Here is a 16,857-nt window from a genome sequence, read left to right on the forward strand (position 1 = left end):
TGACCGCGGACGCCGTCTCCGCATCCGGAAACGTGTAGCCATTCCCGACTTTGAAGGAACAAAAGCAAGGAAGCGAATGTACTGCGGTGCGACGCGATGTGATGAGCCTGATTAAATCTGAACCTCGAGCACATTTACGGACTTGGACTTTGCTCTGTTTTGCCCTCGCATCGACCGTCGACGCCGTTTTGTGACGCCGCACCCTCAGGGGCGGTTCTGGATCAATTTCACTGAGGGGGCCGGGCTGGGGCCAGGGGTTTTGATGGGGCGGGGGGCACATTCAACCCAGGGCTAAAAAGACAGATTCAAAATCTTATTGGACTTTTTATTTCTTCAGACTTTGAAATTGTAGTCATAACATTACAGTGATGAGAAAAAAAAACAGTATTAGGAGGGCTAAAATGTCTGCAAACGCAACAATACGTCTGTTGAGAATATTCAAGCCAGGGGATGATATGGTACCAGCCTGCCGGGGACAAAAATTGCAAATACACTGAAGCTAGATGTTCTACATGCATATAATTATCCAAATTTTAAAAGGCAATGTCTTATATATTGATCCTGTTACACACACACGCAAATAGCACTCGTGTGGTGGTCATTTCCTTCTCTGCGGACTGCTTCTCATTTTCCCGCTCATTTTTAAATGGCGCAGCGCACTAAAGAGTCCGACTAGAATGTTAAATCACGCACTTTGGTTCCACCTTTCGCGTCGGCGACTCGGCACGACCGCGTAATCTGCGCTCGGAGGGGGGGGCCAGAATCGGTGCTACAGGGGCACTGGCCCCCGTTGCCCCCCCCCCCCCCCCCCCCCAGAACCACCACTGCGCACACTCGCCCTCATCCGCGGGAGCCTGCAAAACTCGTCAAAACCACGCCCACCCCACCCGCTTGCCGTCCTTTCCTCGTCGAGTTTCTCTTCCCACCGGTAGGCGGCAGTACTCGCCCCCGCGGACACGCCCGCCTGGCTGCTTCGGCGTGCGCGACGAGGCGTCGCTTGGCGCGTGCGCGCAGAAGGTGGGAAGGAGGACGCGATTGTTTTTTTTTTCCTTCTTCGTTCCGCAGCCCGCCGGCGCGTGCTCGCCATCCGCTGCCCGAAGCGCGCGCGTCCGGCGCGGATCCTTTTGTGTTGCGGGCGGGCGGCCGGTCGACGAGCGAGACGGCATCCGCGTCGCGTCACACGCTAAGACGCCAGGCGCGCCGCCCGCCCCGGCGGCTCCTGATCCCGATTTGCGGCTATCGCGGGTGGCGCGGTCGCGCCGCCATGGAGGCCGGTCGGGCGCTGGAGCGTCACGTGGCCAGCGTGCACCGAGGAATCGTTTTCCTCCAGCGCGAGCATGTGACGCTGCTGGCCGGCCTGCACGTGGAGATCGGCAACCTCAAGAGGAGATGCCAAGGTATGCGCGCGCGCCGGCGGCGAGGCCTTCTCCTTCGTGGATCTGCGAGCTAAAGCGGGATAGCCGTCCCGTTGTGTTCATTTGCTGGCCGAGGCGCGGGGTCCGCCACTCGGCGGGATGTTCATGACTTCCTCTGTGTGTGTGTGTGTGTGTGGGCGCAGAGTTGAGTTGCGAGCTGGACTCCAGGTTCCCACACAGGACAACAGCAGGTGAGCTGTGACGTCAACATTTCTTCCATCTGAGCACTAAATGCCACCATAATGCCATTTTCTCCGTTCCGATGCCGCGGGAGACGTGGCAGGAAAATAAGCCTCCGCGCAAAAAAGGATTTCATTTCGGCTCTCCAAATGAGACGCGAGGTGCGCATGCCGAAGCTTCCAACTTTGTCACTCCCAGCCGGAGTTGACTGCAAAAGACTTTTCGCACTGCGGCGCAACGCTCTCACGCCGGCTAGTCCAGAGTTAGTCAGCGGCTTGGCAGCGAGCGGCGCGCATGCCGGTCGCTGCGGTTGGTCCCCGGCGCTCTGAAATGGCAACGACACGTACAAACGGAAAACACCGCAATAGGCACGGGCGGCTCTTCTTTTGAAGACGGCGGCGATAAGTGGAGCTTGGCGTCGTTGGGGACCTTCTCCGCCTCCTCTTGCTCTTCTTCTGCCGTCCTCGCTCCGAAGCCCGGCGTTTCTCACGAGCTCGACTGCCAAGTTAACGACAGTCCAAATAAACAGGCTTCCTTTGCTTTTCGCGGCCGCTTTATTGCATCGTCGCCCGAAGCAAATCGTCCGTTATTTTGACATGACGTGACTTTCGGACAAATCTTGTCCGAGGCGTCAACAAAACGGGATGCGAGTTTGACAGCGGAACGGGAGAGGGAGGGGAGGATTTGGGGGTCTTTCTCAACCTCAGCAAACAATACACCGGGCAACCACAGGAGGGCGCCGTGAGGCTAAATCCAACCCCGCGCTCCAATTTTACGGGCGGCGCTGCCCGGCGCGTTGCGGCTCAAAGCCGGCGCTCGCCCGCGTTCCGGACGAATCCACCCGAAGCCTTCGCGGCGTCCGCGGCCTTCGACGCCGTGACGTGCGAGACTCGGTTCCGGGTGTCGTTTTGAGCGCCATCTTCCTCTTGTGCGATTTGCTGTGCGCCAGAGGACGAAGCGCAACTGACGTCCCGCTGCGAGGCGGCGCGGCGGCTGCTGGAGGAGCGGCGCGGCGCGACGGAGGCGGCCCGCGGGGCGCTGCGCCTGGGAGGGGCGCGGGCCTCGGAGCTGGGGCGCAGCCTGCGCCGGGACGAGCGGCGCTTCCTGGACGAGCTGAAGCGGCGCAGCCGCAAGATCGCCGCGCTCGGCCGCGAGCTCCGGCGGCAGAAGGGCGCCGCGGCCGCCCTGTGCCGACAGCTCGACGCCGCCCGCGCCCGGCTGCGGAGGCGGCCCGCCCTCGAGGACGACGGGGGGGCCGGCGAGCGGCGGCCGCCCGCCGGGCTCCCCCCGGCCGGGCCCGGCGTGAGGACGGAGCGGGTGCGGGCGTGCGTCCCCCGCGAGAGAGTGACGTCGCCGCAGAGGCCGCGCCCCATGCCGGACCCCGCCCTCTTTCTGCCGCCCCCGCGCCGGAGGGGCGAGGCGGCCGACCGGGAGGACGACTGGGAGGACGTGGACGAGGGCGGCGGCCTGCGGGGGCGGGTGGACATGGGCGGCGCCGAAGGCGAGACGGCCCTGTGACGCCGCCCGCGCGCCCCGGCTGCCGGGCGACCTGCGATCGGCTGACGTGGGCGACTTGCTCTCTCTTTTGTGATGACTTGACGCCAACTTGTTGCCTTCCTGTCATCAGTGCCGACGTTGAAAATGAAATCACCGCTTGACAAAGTTTCACTGTCTTTCCGGGACCTTTTCATCCCAAAAGAGCCGTAAAACCAAGCCCGCGATCCGACCGAAACGCTCACTCTCGCGCCACCGAAACGCCTCCCAATGAAGCGCTCGCTCTCTCTCACGCACACACGCACACCACTAAACTCAACGCTCTCACGTTGACCCGAAAGGCTCTCCCTTGCATCGCGCTCACACTCCCTCATTTCGGTAACAACGGACGGTCTCATCTCCCGCGCGCGGCGACGAGGGAGGACTTTGAATTCGAAAAGCCGACAAGGAGGTGGCGAGGGGTCGGCCCGCGAGGGGATGCGGCGTTGCCTCGGTTACCAGCCGGCGGCGGATCGTCAAGCAGATGACGTCACAATTTGGTCGCGGGCGTCGGCCGAAGGTCGCGAGAGTGGGCAACCTCGCGCTCGTGGGCCTCCTTCCGTACTCACGCGTTCGTGACCCAACGACCGAACGCCCATATACAACTCTGAAAACATTTACCAGAAAAGGAGATGGGGGGGGGGGGGCTAGAGCACCTATAAACATATTTAAAATTAAAACATCCGGAACAAAACTCTAAAGAAGAACACCATTCAGTCATCTGATTGGTTGATTTAAGACTTTGGCGCGTCAGTGCCAGAGGTGAAGAACCGGGTTGCTTTGAGCGGCGCTTTTCGGTGCATGAAAAGGGTTTCTCTCCGCATGTTGAACATTTCCTACTGTGTGAGTGGTCATTGAACGCACCTCTAGTCGACTGCCCGACGCCAGTTTGATTTATTTTTTTACTCCTCTAAAACAGAAAAAAACGCAAACGCGCGGTTCTCCAAGCAAGTCTTTCGTGAAAACGGGCATAGTCGCGACGCGCGGTGCGCGAGAACAACGGCGCCGCCCAAGAGCGCCTTTTCACCATTTGAAGAGGACGCGAGCGCCCACGTTCATGAGCGGGTGAGTCGTCCGAGTGTCCCCAAAGGAGGCTTTGGGGCGACGTTGACTCGCTTTCGTTCTCGTCCTTGTCAAAATGGCGGAGAGACCACAGGCTAGGCTAGGCTAGGCTAGGCTAGCCCAACATTTCCACTCTGGGCGGCGAGGTTGAAAGTGCTTTTGTGTTGTCGCGCGTGGCCTCTCGGCGCACATTCCCCGACGGCGGTCGCGACCGGCGAGGACGAGCCGAGCGCGAACTGCGAAGCCGTCACGCTCGGCCTCAATTGTGAATTTGTTGACGTCTTTGGACGAGATGGCCTTTGGTGCTCTCAGCTCGAAAGGCTGACGTCACGTGTGCGGCCGACAAGTGCCAAGTGAGCGAGCGAGTGACGCCCCGTTTGGTGCACGGCTGCGAATGTCGAGCGACGAGTCGACTCGGTTCGGGCCGCTCGCTGGTGTGCGCGCCTTGTTGTCAACTTGCGCACATTGAGGCGTTCGAGAGCGGCCGCCCTCCTCCTTCCCTCCTCGTCGTTGACGTCGTGACCTTTTCAGGTAGGCGCTGTGGAAGCCGGGGGGGCGCATCTGGCAGGTGCAGGCGGCCAACTGGCTCGCGGCTAAGCTAGCGTCCGCCGAAAAGGGCGTCGTTGCTTTTGGTGCTTCTCGGCCCTGGCCGCTTTGCAACTTTTTGCCCAAGCCCGTTCATGAGCGAGTGAGGAAAGCCCACAAAGATTCGCCACGAGCGGCTGGACTCCGCCGGCGTTTCCTTCTCTTCATTTCGAATTGGCGGTCGAAAAACCGAGAAGTGACCGCGCCCACGTTCGGAAGCCAAAACTTTCCATTTTTGGCTCAGACCAAAGGGAGGGCGGGGAGATGCGATTGACTCCTGTCAAACTGCAATTGGGAGATTGGTTTGAAATTCCGTATGCAGCTTCACTTGACTGGCGTCGAAGTTGAACTTGAGTTCCGAGTGGCGCCGTGGCAAAGGTCAAGGGTGAACGAGGCTCGCTGGCAAGCCCACGTTCAGTCTCGACTTTCCACGTAGGTCTGCGATCGTCGTGGATACGTTGTTCGGAAATGTTCCGACGAGGTCCGAGTGGACTCCGTGTTGGCTTCCCGACTCTTGATGCTGAACCTTCGGCGCTTCAAATAGAAAACATGGGCGAGACGCCACTTTGTTGTTTTTGTGGGAGAGTCGCCTTGTTGGCCGCGCTCCTTCGCGTCAAACGCGGGCGGTGACACGGAGGGCCCGTGCGTCCTGAGGCGGCCGCCGGCTGCTTTTGGCGTCGTTGGCGCCGGCCTCCCGCTTTTCCACATCCATCCCGGGAGCCGATGTTGAATTTCAGCGATGACGCAACTGCGGGCCTCGCGGGCTACATCCAAATGTCCTCCCGGTGGTCGTCGGTCCCCTCTGGAGGGAGTCCTTGCCGACCGCTCTTCCCCTCAGGTGGCGGCCAGCCGGCGCTGAGCGCTGACGGCGCCCTTGCACTCGGGCTTCCTCTCTTCTCATCCGGGGCCGCTGGTCCGCCCGCTTCCCGCGCGTGAGGAGTGACTGGCCGGATTTGGCCGAGGAGCCCGCCCGACGGGCCTCGGCATCATGGTGCTGTCGCAGAGACAAAGAGACGAACTGTAAGTGTGCGTGTGCGTGCGTGTGCTTTTGGACAAACCTCGATCGGCCGCCAATTTGGCAAAGTCCACTTCCGGACTTGGAGACCTGAGACGCGTAGCGGGAGGAGGCTTCAAATGCGACCGCATGACATTTTTACCGGCCCGCGTTTGCCAGCCAAATGCTTGCCGGACAACAATTTTGGGGCGCGCGCGTGTCCTCTCAACTTTCCTCCCGTCAGAGTGGAGGGAGGGGCCTCCTAAATTGACGCGAGACCGCTGAAATATTGAGCTGCGATGTGTTGCGCCGTTTGCATCGCAATCTGTGCCATAATACTTGTGTGTGTGTGTGTGTGGTTTCCACGGCAACCTGGCTCCGGCCCAGAAACCGAGCCGTCGCCGACTATCTGCGCTCCGGCGGATGCGACGGCGCCTACTGCACCTTCAAGAAGGAGGCCGACTTGGACGTGGTCAGTCACTCGACTTTCCTTCGGGGGACTTTTGCTTGCCAGCTTCAATCGGCGGCCTTGCGCAAGCTATCGCGACTGAGACCCAAACGCAACCTTTTCCACTTTTTTTTTTTTTAGTCCCAGTTTGAAAAAAAAACAACCTTTTTTCAAACCGACACGAGTACTCCAGCGTTGAGTACTCGTGAGCCGTCAAATGAAACCGGTGGCAGATCGTTTCCAAGAAAGAGCTTTTTAGCTTTCTTTCGCCGCGCGCAGCTTTTAATGTGACGCGGGGCTTGAAGAAACGCCGTCCCGTTTGAGCCAAAGGGATTCGATCCGGCTCGGCCGAGGACCGGGACCGCGACGGGCCGCTTCATTTCAAGGTGTCGGCTACTCGTGAAGGCAGAAAGTTTGACCTCGAGTCGGTCCTCCTCGCCAGTAGTGGCCGCTACGTCGGCGGCGAGTCATTTGTGCCACGTTCATCTCGCAGTTGAATTAGGTTGAAGGATTTCAACCTGAAAAGAGAAAAACTCTTCCCGCGCCGCCGGTTTCGGCTGGCCCCTCGGCCTTCGTCGGAGCTCGTCGCGTTCATTTCAAAGGCGCGCCTCCGCGTTTGGAGCCGACACGAAAGGCGAAAAGCAAGCGGGAGGAGCGGTCCGACGCCGGCGGCGGCGGAAGCGCGGCGCCTCCTTTGGCTGAACGTGTGATGATGTCCAGAATGAAGACGCGGACAAAAAGTACGCCGGGCTCCTGGAAAAGAAGTGGACGTCGGTCATCCGGTTGCAGAAGAAGGTGAGGGGGGGGGGGGGGGGGGGCGGGGCCGTGCCGAGCCGAGCGTCAACTTTGCCGCCCTTTGTTTGGAGGTGATGGAGTTGGAGGCCAAGCTGAACGAAGCCAAGGAGGAGCTGACGCGGCACGGCGGGCCCGCCGCACGCAAGAGGGACCCCAAAGAGTGGATCCCCCGCCCCCCCGAGCGCTACGCCCTCAGCGGCCACCGCGCTCCCGTCACCCGGGTCGTCTTCCATCCCGTCCTCTCCGTCATGGTCACGTCCTCTGAGGACGCCACCATCAAGGTCGGTCCGCCGCCGCCTTTCCTGAAGCGCTCGCGACCAGCCGCGCCGCGTCCGCTCCAAAGCTCTCGCTCTCGTCGCATTTCCTCAAAATGGTTGCGTCGCCGCGCGTCAGGTGTGGGACTACGAGGCGGGGGACTTTGAGCGCACGCTGAAGGGCCACACGGACTCGGTGCAGGACGTCTCCTTCGACCAGACGGGCAAGCTGCTGGCTTCGTGTTCGGCCGACATGAGCGTCAAACTTTGGGACTTCCGAGGCTTCCGGTGCATCAGGACCATGCACGGTGAGCGCCGCCCGCCGCCGCCGCTCGCTCGCTCGCTCGCTCGGACTCAGGCGGCCGTTTGATGTTGCAGGCCACGACCACAACGTCTCGTCCGTCGCCATCATGCCCAACGCCGACCACATCGTGTCGGCGTCCAGAGACAAGACCATCAAAATGTGGGAGGTGGCCACCGGGTAGGCACGCACGCACGCCGTCCAGTCCAAAGGCACGGCGCGGTTGCGCGAGCCTCTGAATGGATGCCGACTGGCTTTGCGGGTTTTTGGGCTAAGGCGCCGAGTGCGGCCCAAGCGTCGCCGGCGGCGTCGAGGCGGACGTTCGCAAAGGGCCCCTTCGGGAGCCGCTCCGCCTGCTTTTGCGGACGAGGGCGCAAACGGGAAAAGAAATAGTCGGCGTAGCGGGAAACGTCAGGCAGGCGAGAGCTGTCGGGCCTGTCTTGTGTGGGCGCAGGTACTGCGTGAAGACCTTCGCGGGCCACCGGGAGTGGGTGCGCATGGTGCGGCCCAACCCGGACGGCTCGCTGATCGCCAGCTGCTCCAACGACCAGACGGTGCGCGTGTGGGCCGTCCTGTCCAAAGAGTGCAAGGCGGAGCTGCGCGAGCACCAGCACGTGGTGGAGTGCGTCTCCTGGGCCCCCGACGGCGCGCGCCCCGCCATCCTGGAGGCCACCGGCTCCGAGGTACGTCCCCCCCCCCCCCCCCCCCAATCGCGCCCGCCGCCCCGCCCGCTCACGATTTTGCCCTCTTCTGACCCCAAAACGAGAAGCGCGACCAGGCCGGCGGACCCTTCCTCCTTTCGGGATCCAGAGACAAAACCATCAAGATGTGGGACGTCGGCATCGGGATCTGCGTCATGACCTTGGCGAGTACCCCCCCCCCCCCGCCGCCGACACGTCCTTATTGATTTGGTTCATCATTGAGTAGGATGGCGATTTCTAGAATTGGATTTGATTTCTTTTTGGATTGCGGGCTTTGTCGGCCTCGGAGCGCTAAGCCTTCAAATGCCTTCGCAAAGTGCCTTTGACAAGCCGATTGCCGTCGTGGTCGTTGTCGGCGCAGGTGGGCCACGATAACTGGGTGCGCGGCGTGCTGGTCCACCCCGGCGGCGGCTTCATCCTCAGCTGCGGCGACGACAAGACCTTGCGGGTTTGGGACTACAAGAACAAACGCTGCGCCAAGACGCTCGACGCTCACGAGCACTTTGTCACCTCTCTGGGTGAGTGGCGCATTTTGCACCTTGCGCTCGCGGGGCCTTCCAATTGGGCCGTGTGAAGAGTTGACGCTCTTTCGCTTGCCCGCTGAGGCGCCGTCCGGACGCGGCGTGCGCGTGTAATCCGATGCGCTTTGCGGGCTCTTTTGCAATCCAAACTCATTGAAATTATTCGGGGCCCTTTGCCGAAGCGTCTCGATGATTTTGGGGGCCCCGGGAAACGAGCTGTCCCACCAAAGATGAACAGAGTCCGATCCCCGGAAATGAACTCGTCGTCGGTCGCTCTGGCTTTTGGAGACGAATGAGACCGCGGTCAAAGGCTTTTTCCAAAAGAAAGGCGCCGGCTCAATGTTTGAAGGCACCGACGGAGACCCGAGCTTGACCTTTGGTCCCTTTCTTCTCACGCCTCTTCTTCTTGTCAGATTTCCACAAGAGCGCCCCCTACGTGGCGACGGCCAGCGTGGACCAGACGGTCAAAGTGTGGCAGTGTCGTTGAGGGCCCTCCCGCAGCCGACGACCCCCCCCCCCCCCCCCGCCCCCGTCCCGCGCCCAAAAATGACTCTTGCCCATCATTGTAAATGATTTGCCGACGGGGGGGGGTCTGCGCGGCGACCGCTCCCGCTCATCCTCGCGTGGCCGATCGTTTCCCGCTTTGCGTAGGCCGCGCCCCCGCCGCGGTCTCTGCCGGACGATTGGCGGTACGGGTGCCGCCGCCTCTCTTGGCGAGGGCCCCTCTGAATGTTTGCGTGAGAGAGCGAAATGGAGTGAGTGACTCATTGGAAGGTGTGCAAGTGTGTGTGTGTGTCGCGTGAGTGACCGACGTGTGGGCGCAGCCTTAATGGCCCCCACCGCCCCCAGCTTGCGCGTCGTCATCGTCCAGTACTCGCTGTCTGCCTCGTGGAGCTGCCGAGGCTGCTGCCTCACACACACACACAATTTCCTGACCTTCTCGCACCCGCGCGCCAACAGTTTGTGGATGTGACGTTTTCAGGATCAAGAAAAATAAAATGTAAATAGCGCCTTCGGCCTTTGCCAGCATCTTGTTTGTTGTTTTTGCACTCTGGCCACTTGTGAGCATGTGACACCCCCCCCCCCCCCCCCCTTGAATTTTGCTGCGGACTCGGCCAAGTTCGCCTTTGAGGGCTCCGCCTCCTGTCCTCCTTCCTTGATTTCGCCGCTTGATTTCGCCGGCGAGACGGAGCGCAAAAACGTCAGGACGAGCTCCAGGTGTCGCTCAGTGTCCGGTGCGGGGCCGGTCTAGGCGGGGGCAAATGAACCCGTCATTTGTCGTCAACCCTTCGGGCCTCTCAAGTTTTTCCTTTTTGAAAATGGATTGATTGGGGTCACGACGACTGACGGTTTGACTCCAAGGATCCTCGGCTGTATCCTGGCAACCGTCGCCGGGGCGACCGCTGCGCAAAGGCAACGGCCACTTGGGGACTCGAAGGTGAGCGGGGAGGGGGGAAGGGGGGGGGGTGGTTTCCTGCGAGGTGACGAGAGCCAGCTTGGTGGGGGCGCACCCCCCAAAGGTGGCCGCTCGGGTCGGGACGCCTCCCGCTCCAGCCACCCGAGAGATGGCCGAGGGTGGCGGTGGCCCCTTTGGTGTTCCCCGCTCAACCGCCGATTGGACGCCTTTCGTCAAATGTGATCAAAGGGGGATTCCGGTCGCACACGGATTTGCCTTCGAGTCTGGATTTGCCTTCTCTTACGTCAAATGCGTCGGAGGAATTTGTTTCCGGTCTGCACAGCCACGAGTGATGCAGCGCTTCATCTGGGTCATCGTCATCATCATCACTATACCCCTTCCACAAACTGGCCCCTCCCCTCCCTTTTCACGCCTCACGTGCTTGTCATGTGCCCCGCCCCCATCCCCACACGCACACAGAAGGAAAGGGAGGGGCGGCAGGAGCCGGCGGGCGGGGACCAGACTGCATTCACGAAAAACGTCAGAAAGAAGCTTCATCAACGCCTCGCATTTCTTATTTGTGATCAAAAACGACTACAAATGACAACAACAACTGGAATGAGGCGGGGGCGCGACGCTTTTGCACGTGAACTTCTCCTTCCCGAGAAGACGGCTCGTCCTTTAGCCCCGCCCCCTCCACGCTTTGACCGACCGCCTGTTGTGGGCGGGGGCTCGCAGGTCACGCGGGAGCCACGCAAGTAGGCTGCGGGCGGGGCGGGGCGGGCGCCCATGTGGCCCGGTGGCACGCTTGTTGTTCTCGTCGCGGATTGGGCGGCCGTCACGCGCCTCGGACGAGGTCTTCGTCAAAAGGCGGAAAAGCCGCCGCGCGGAACGGAGCGCGTCGCGCCGACTCCGTCGCGCGCGCAGTGACGTCACTCGGGCCAGGTCACCTTTCGACGGCTTCGGCGCGCGCGAAGGGCGCCCAAGGGACTCGGCGGAGCTTCCGGCGGTTGACGGCGGACCCGAGCGGCGCGGGAGAGCACGTGACGCGCGCCGCCTTTTGGCGGAAGCCGTAGTAAAGGGCGGGGCCGGATGGCGAGTGGGCGCGGCGTGGGACGCCTCAAAGATTGTTTTGAGTTCGGAGTGCCTCATCGCCATCTTGTCGCCCGAACGCTTTGGACGATCCCGGCCCGCTCCGGCCCGCCGAGGAGCGAGCCAGCTAGATTTACGAGCGAGCAGCCCGCGGGGTCCAGGAGCCGCGCGTGCCGATTCTACCCCCCGCCCCCGCCGCGCCGCTCTCGTCTCGTTTCGTCTGGATCGGCCGTAGTCGTCGCCGCCGCGTCCCGGTTCGGCCATGAGCATCGACACGCTGCTGGAGGCCGCCCGCTTCCTGGAGTGGCAGGCCGAGCGGGATCGGACCGAGCTGGCGGAGCGTCAAGTCCAACCGCGGCGCCTCTCCCGCGGTAAGAACCGTGCGACGCGCCAACCCCGACCTTCTTTCTCTGCCCCTGTTCTCGGTTCGGCTCTGCCACCGTGAAACTTGGCCTTTCAACGGCGCCTTTTCTTGGCTTTTTTTTCAACGCGGAAACCCGTGCGCGTGCATACGTCACCGCCGAGGAGGTTCCTGTCACGAGCCTTCCGTTTTGTCCCCTCTTCGTTGATTTTTCTACGACCCCCGCCCCCCCCCCCACACACACACACACACACACATCAGCGGGGGCCATGTGTGCTCAAAGTGTGTCACGATCGCGATCCACAGTTGCCCCACTTTGAGCGGGCCGTGTGAGGGGGAGGGGGGGGGGCTCCCTCGTGTTCACACCCACGTTCTCGTCCACGGCGCTTGTTTGGAGTTCACGAGCGCGCGCGGGAACGAAGGAATGTTACGGGAGGAGATGGCTGCGTGACTCCGCCTCCGATGACGTCTCCGTCTAGTGAGACCGAAACCAGCACCAAGACCACGTGCCCTCGCCTCGCCTCGGCGCGCGCGCGCACACACGCACACAAACACACACTTTGGCGGGGGTTGGGGTTGTCGAGCTCCCCCCCTTCCCAAACCGACCGAGCTTTTCCACCCAGTTACATAATTGACGTGCGCGTGCACACCGCATTGTGGCGCGTGGAGAGTCACGTGAGCGCGCGCCGTCGACTCGAAGCGCTTTTTGTGTGTGCGCTCGCGCTTTCTGTCTTTGGACTTTTCAAGCAAGGTGAACAACCTTTTCGTGTCCTTCTGTCAGTCGCGAAAATGCAAGCGTGCGAGATGATCCAAAGTGCAGGAAAACGCCTTGACTTGTTTCAATCTTCACTCGACCAAATGTTGCCGGTCCTGTTGGGCCACCTCAACTCTCAACCATTCAATTTCCCCCCAAAATAAAAACAACAACAATACCCCCCCCCCCCCCCATTTTTGATGACGCTTTGCTCATGTTGTCCGTTGGGAAAGTCCAAAGTGTCGATTGAGCGAGCCGCAAACTTTGACCCCTCCCGCCGCCTCAAAGGACGCAGGCAAACGGATGAGGCGTTTCCCTCCCCGACACCCGAATTCAAGCGAATTCGCTCGCACGCGCGGACGGACGGACGGACGCCGGGGCGGCTCGGTCGTGCGTAAGGACGTCACGCGATTGCCACGCGCTTGCGTCAGATGCGGGCGACGGTTCATTGGAGGAATCCCCGCGATGGGGACGTTGCCGAGGCGGCCGCTGTTTCCATGGCAACTCGGGGTACGCCACACCGATACGCGCGCGCGCGTATTTGCGATGAAGCTGCGGGCGCTCTTCATTTCCCCATGACACCGCATTAAAGGGCGAGCCGCGTCGGATGGTCGGGGTGAGCTGAAGTCCGCGACCGGTCGCCGGGCGACCTCGGGGCATGTATAGACGCGCAACGGACCGGTCGCACGTCTATACGCCCGCGGCCAATTTGCGGGGCGTCCACGAAGCTCGGAATGAAGGAGAAGGTCGGAGCCGAGGCTCGCGTGCGCTTTCCGATCGCGAAACGGGCGCGTGTCAAGCTGATGGTAATTCTGCTTTTTGACCCCCCTTTTTAGAGGAGGATCAATGCCAGGCGACGGCGCCCGCGGACCAGGAGGCGGAGTCGAGACGCCCGGAGCCGATCGGAGTCGGCCGGGGGGAGCGGCCTCCCCGCCCCGCGGCCCCGCCCCCGCAAGCCCCCGTCGCCGTCATCCCCGCGATGCCGGTTGCGGCGGCGACGCCGGCGGCCCTTCCTCCGGCCCGCGGCGGGCCGTCTCCCTCTCCGCCGCGGGCGCCGCCCCATCATCCGCCGAGCCCGCCCCACGTCAAAGCGGACGCGGCTAACCGGCCGCTCAAATGCGGCCAATCGCAGCGGCCTCCCGCTCACCTTCACTACGCGCCCCCCGCGAGTGGCGACGGAGCCACCCCGCGCCCCGCCCCGGTGTCCCACCTCGGGACCGACGGCCTCACGCCGGATGACGGGAGAGGAGGGGCCAACGGCAAGAGGAGGCCTGGAGGGTCAGTACCTCCAAATAATCATCATGGTGACAATACGTTTGATTTCTAAGCAACACCTTACAATCAAAACAAGAACAATTCATCATTAGAAATCATAAAAGAAGAGATGAATTTGAACCGAGTATGCGATTTTGAATGTTTGCCGCCAGCGGGTGCGCTTCTTTCTGCGCGCACGCGCTGACGGGCGCGCTTTTGTTGTCGTCTATTCTCAGGGCGGGCACCAGGGAGGTCCACAACAAGCTGGAGCAGAACAGGTGAGCGGCGCTGCCGCGTCTCGGGGCGGGCCGGCGCGCCCCCCTTCTCTTCTTCTCTTCCAAAATCATCGTCCGGCCCGCCCTCCGAAAAGAAAAGAAAATCCAGCGCTAGGCAATTGCGGAATCTGATCGGTCGCTTTTGTTTCCGCAAAATATCAGGCAAGCGAGCTCTTATTTCTACGAGGGCTCTCCGGAGCACATTTGTCGCACCCGAGCGCAAGTCGCGAGATTGACCGAGGCGAAGCCGTTTTGGGTGCGCGTGGTGTTCGGCGCGTGAACGCCACTTTGAGCTTCAAACCGAAGGTAGCGTTGAAAAGAAAGAAGTCGTCACCGAGCCGGCCTTTTCGGCACGGCCGCCCGGCCCCCCGCGCCCGCCGGCGGGGTTTTTTACGTCTCGCTCGAAAGCAAGCGTGATCTTCTGGTTTCTGTCAGGCGCGCTCACCTGAAGGAATGTTTCGAGACGCTGAAGAAGAACGTCCCCAACGTGGATGACAAGAAGACGTCCAACCTCGGCGTCCTGCGCGGCGCCTTGCGCTACATCCAGGTATCGGCCGATATCGCGCGCGCGTCTTTGCGCCGGGCCGGCCGCCGCCTCCCTCGTGGCCTCCGGGCCCGTCGCCGCGGCGACAGCTGCCGCGCGCTCCCGTCACCCGACTCGCTCCGAGCGGTCGGGAGACGGTCGGCGTGGCGCTGATGTGGGATGACATCATTGGCGATGAGCTCACTTCCTGTCGCGTGCCATTGGATTGGACGTCCTCCACAACTTTATCGACATTGTTGACATAGTTGAAATTACACCAAAAATGTATGTCAAGTTTCATGGGGGTGGGGGCTGTTCTTCCAAAATCAGTTACATAAAAAAAAGTGCAATATTTCCCAAAAGTGATCCATTCTCAGGTCAGATTTGGGAACATTATTTCATCAAATTAAATTTGATTCTATTTTGTTCAAAAGTCTGATGTCCCTATCTTCTCTTGGAATAAAAAGGCTTTGCCCAAATCGTATCTATTTTTCAAAATCATTTTGGTCAAGAGAGATTTTTTTCGATTGTCTGATTGAAAAAAAAAAAAGCAGCAAAGCATCCCGGGCTTGTTGCGGTGCTTCGGCTGTTGCCATGGCGATGCGCCTTACCGGTCACCGGGGCTCACTTCCTGTCACATGATTGGTCAATCGGTGGCGGACCCCCCCCCCCCCGCTGTGACTAAACGTCGTCCGCATCGGGGAAAGCTTCTCGCCGCCCCGTTCTCAGGCCGCACGTCCGTGCCGAGATTGGCCGAAAGCGGCGCGTGTAACCTTTGGTTGTTTTTTGCGCTTCGGGGCAGACGCTGAAGCGCAAGGAGAAGGAGTACGAGCACGAGATGGAGCGGCTGGCCCGCGAGAAGATCGCCACCCAGCAGCGTTTGGCGGAGCTGAAGAAGGAGCTGAGTCAGCGCATGGACGCGCTGGAGGTGGAACGCCTCATCCGGCAAAGCGTCCAGCCCGAAGACGACCAGGCGTCCACCTCCACCGCTTCGGGTAGGCGGCGCCGCGCCGGCCGACGCGCCGGCGCCGGCCGCTTTCACCGCTTCTTTCTTTTGCCGACAGAAGGCGAAGACGACGTGGAGCGGGACGGCGACAGGGACGCACCCGCCGGCGCTTGCGGGCCCCCGCCCGTCCCGCTGCCGGCGCCCCGCCCGTCCTCCTCCCCGGCCCCCCCGCCCCCGCCGGCCGGCGTCATCGCCCGCGCCGCCGCGCTTCACGCGGCGCACCCTTCCGTCATCCAGGCGGTCAGCCACGCCAATCGCAAGCACCTCCCGCACATCGCCCCCTCGCCCGGCCCCGCCCCCATCGGCCACATCACGGTGCACCGGGTGGCGCGGCTGGGCGCGCTGCCCGCCCTGTACCCGCAGGGGGTGTCGGTGTCGCGGCCCGCCGTGGTGGGCCACATCGCGCACACCTTCGCCCACCGCGCGCAGCCGGGCGGCGGCGGCGGCGGCGCGCTGAGCCAGCAGGCGGCGGCGCCGGGGAAACCCGCCGCCGTGCTGGCGCCCCACCCCCAGCTGGTGGGCCAGGCGGCCGTCACCATGGTAACGGTGCCCACCTTCCCCGTCGGCACCATCAAACTGGCCTGAACGCCGCGCGCGTTTGGACATCTTCCGATCCAAAAAGGAAGGATCGTGGACGGGGTCCTCCGCAAAACTGCCATTTTTTTTCCCCCCCCGCCTGCATCACCGCGCTCGGGCCAAAGCCCCGCCGACGACTAACTTGGCACCGTTTTGGCTCCTCGGAAGTACATCCGAGCGAGTCGGGGAGCCGATGCGGTGCTTTTTTTGCACGGAGACGCCGCGAGTCGCCCGCGCCCAGGAAAGAGGTTTGCGAGAGCGCCTTTTGCCGCGCGCCGCAAAAAGCGCAGGCAGCTCAGCATCCCCAAGAAAACAAAATCATCCTTTGTTCCAAACTTCAAACTCTGAAAACATGAATTTGACTTTTGAGGGGGGGTTTTTTTTTTAATTGTGTGAAAGCCGCCCCTTCCTTTTTTTTTTCACACACGCTGAGCGAATGGAAAGACAACTTCGATTTTTGCTCTTCGGGACCGAATGTGAAAAAAAACAAACGGAGGAAAGAAGCATTCTGTCGACCGCTCCGACGTTCTTCCGATGGTGACCGCGCTCGCATCGCGTCATCTCGCGGACGGACTTTGTCACGCCGGCCTCGTTTGTGGGACCGCGGCGAAGACGTGGGCCAAATATGGATATTATATATTAATAGGAGCGCGGCTGTTTTCCCTATGGCGAAAGTGTTAAGTTATAGAAGAAGGCCTGAGCGCTGCGGGCCGGCCGCCAACGTTCATCGCAAAGATTCTCAATGAATATGAGGACATTTACAACAGTCCTTGTTTGGCGCCCGCTTCTTCTCCCTGGTTTTATTCGACTTGTCACTTCACGGCGACGGCC

General features: G+C 61.5%; 3 protein-coding genes across 6 annotated transcripts; all 3 read left to right on the forward strand.

Moving 5' to 3' along the window:
• The first annotated feature begins 836 nt into the window (after positions 1-836).
• On the forward strand, positions 837-3,260 carry LOC147194329 (coiled-coil domain-containing 92B-like). Its single transcript, XM_086131130.1, has 3 exons — positions 837-1,397; positions 1,559-1,606; positions 2,545-3,260. Exons 1-3 carry the CDS (start codon positions 1,265-1,267, stop codon positions 3,111-3,113), a joined length of 750 nt encoding a protein of 249 aa, XP_085987256.1. The 5' UTR covers positions 837-1,264; the 3' UTR covers positions 3,114-3,260.
• A 525-nt stretch (positions 3,261-3,785) lies between these two features.
• On the forward strand, positions 3,786-9,799 carry LOC147194330 (lissencephaly-1 homolog B-like). 4 transcript variants are annotated; one of them, XM_086131121.1, is made up of 12 exons: positions 3,786-3,971; positions 4,048-4,193; positions 5,614-5,795; positions 6,157-6,241; positions 6,938-7,012; positions 7,084-7,293; positions 7,406-7,574; positions 7,645-7,747; positions 8,022-8,250; positions 8,334-8,432; positions 8,630-8,786; positions 9,203-9,799. In XM_086131121.1, the coding sequence occupies exons 3-12, from the start codon at positions 5,764-5,766 to the stop codon at positions 9,274-9,276; spliced, it is 1,233 nt and encodes a 410-aa protein (XP_085987247.1). In that variant the 5' UTR covers positions 3,786-3,971; positions 4,048-4,193; positions 5,614-5,763; the 3' UTR covers positions 9,277-9,799. The 4 variants fall into 4 exon arrangements, with proteins under 4 accessions (XP_085987247.1, XP_085987246.1, XP_085987245.1 ...); XM_086131120.1 differs by having other exon boundaries at positions 3,786-4,193; XM_086131119.1 differs by lacking the exons at positions 3,786-3,971; positions 4,048-4,193 and adding an exon at positions 4,201-4,721.
• A 1,191-nt stretch (positions 9,800-10,990) lies between these two features.
• LOC147194331 (max-binding protein MNT-like) lies at positions 10,991-16,792 on the forward strand. Its single transcript, XM_086131117.1, has 6 exons — positions 10,991-11,648; positions 13,229-13,670; positions 13,883-13,924; positions 14,357-14,468; positions 15,247-15,439; positions 15,509-16,792. Exons 1-6 carry the CDS (start codon positions 11,540-11,542, stop codon positions 16,033-16,035), a joined length of 1,425 nt encoding a protein of 474 aa, XP_085987243.1. The 5' UTR covers positions 10,991-11,539; the 3' UTR covers positions 16,036-16,792.
• The last annotated feature ends 65 nt before the right edge of the window (positions 16,793-16,857 follow it).

This window comes from Hippocampus guttulatus, chromosome 15, assembly GCF_054856545.1.
Source record: "Hippocampus guttulatus isolate MCC_2025c chromosome 15, RoL_Hgut_1.0, whole genome shotgun sequence".
In the NCBI taxonomy this organism is placed as follows: Eukaryota; Metazoa; Chordata; class Actinopteri; order Syngnathiformes; family Syngnathidae; genus Hippocampus; species Hippocampus guttulatus.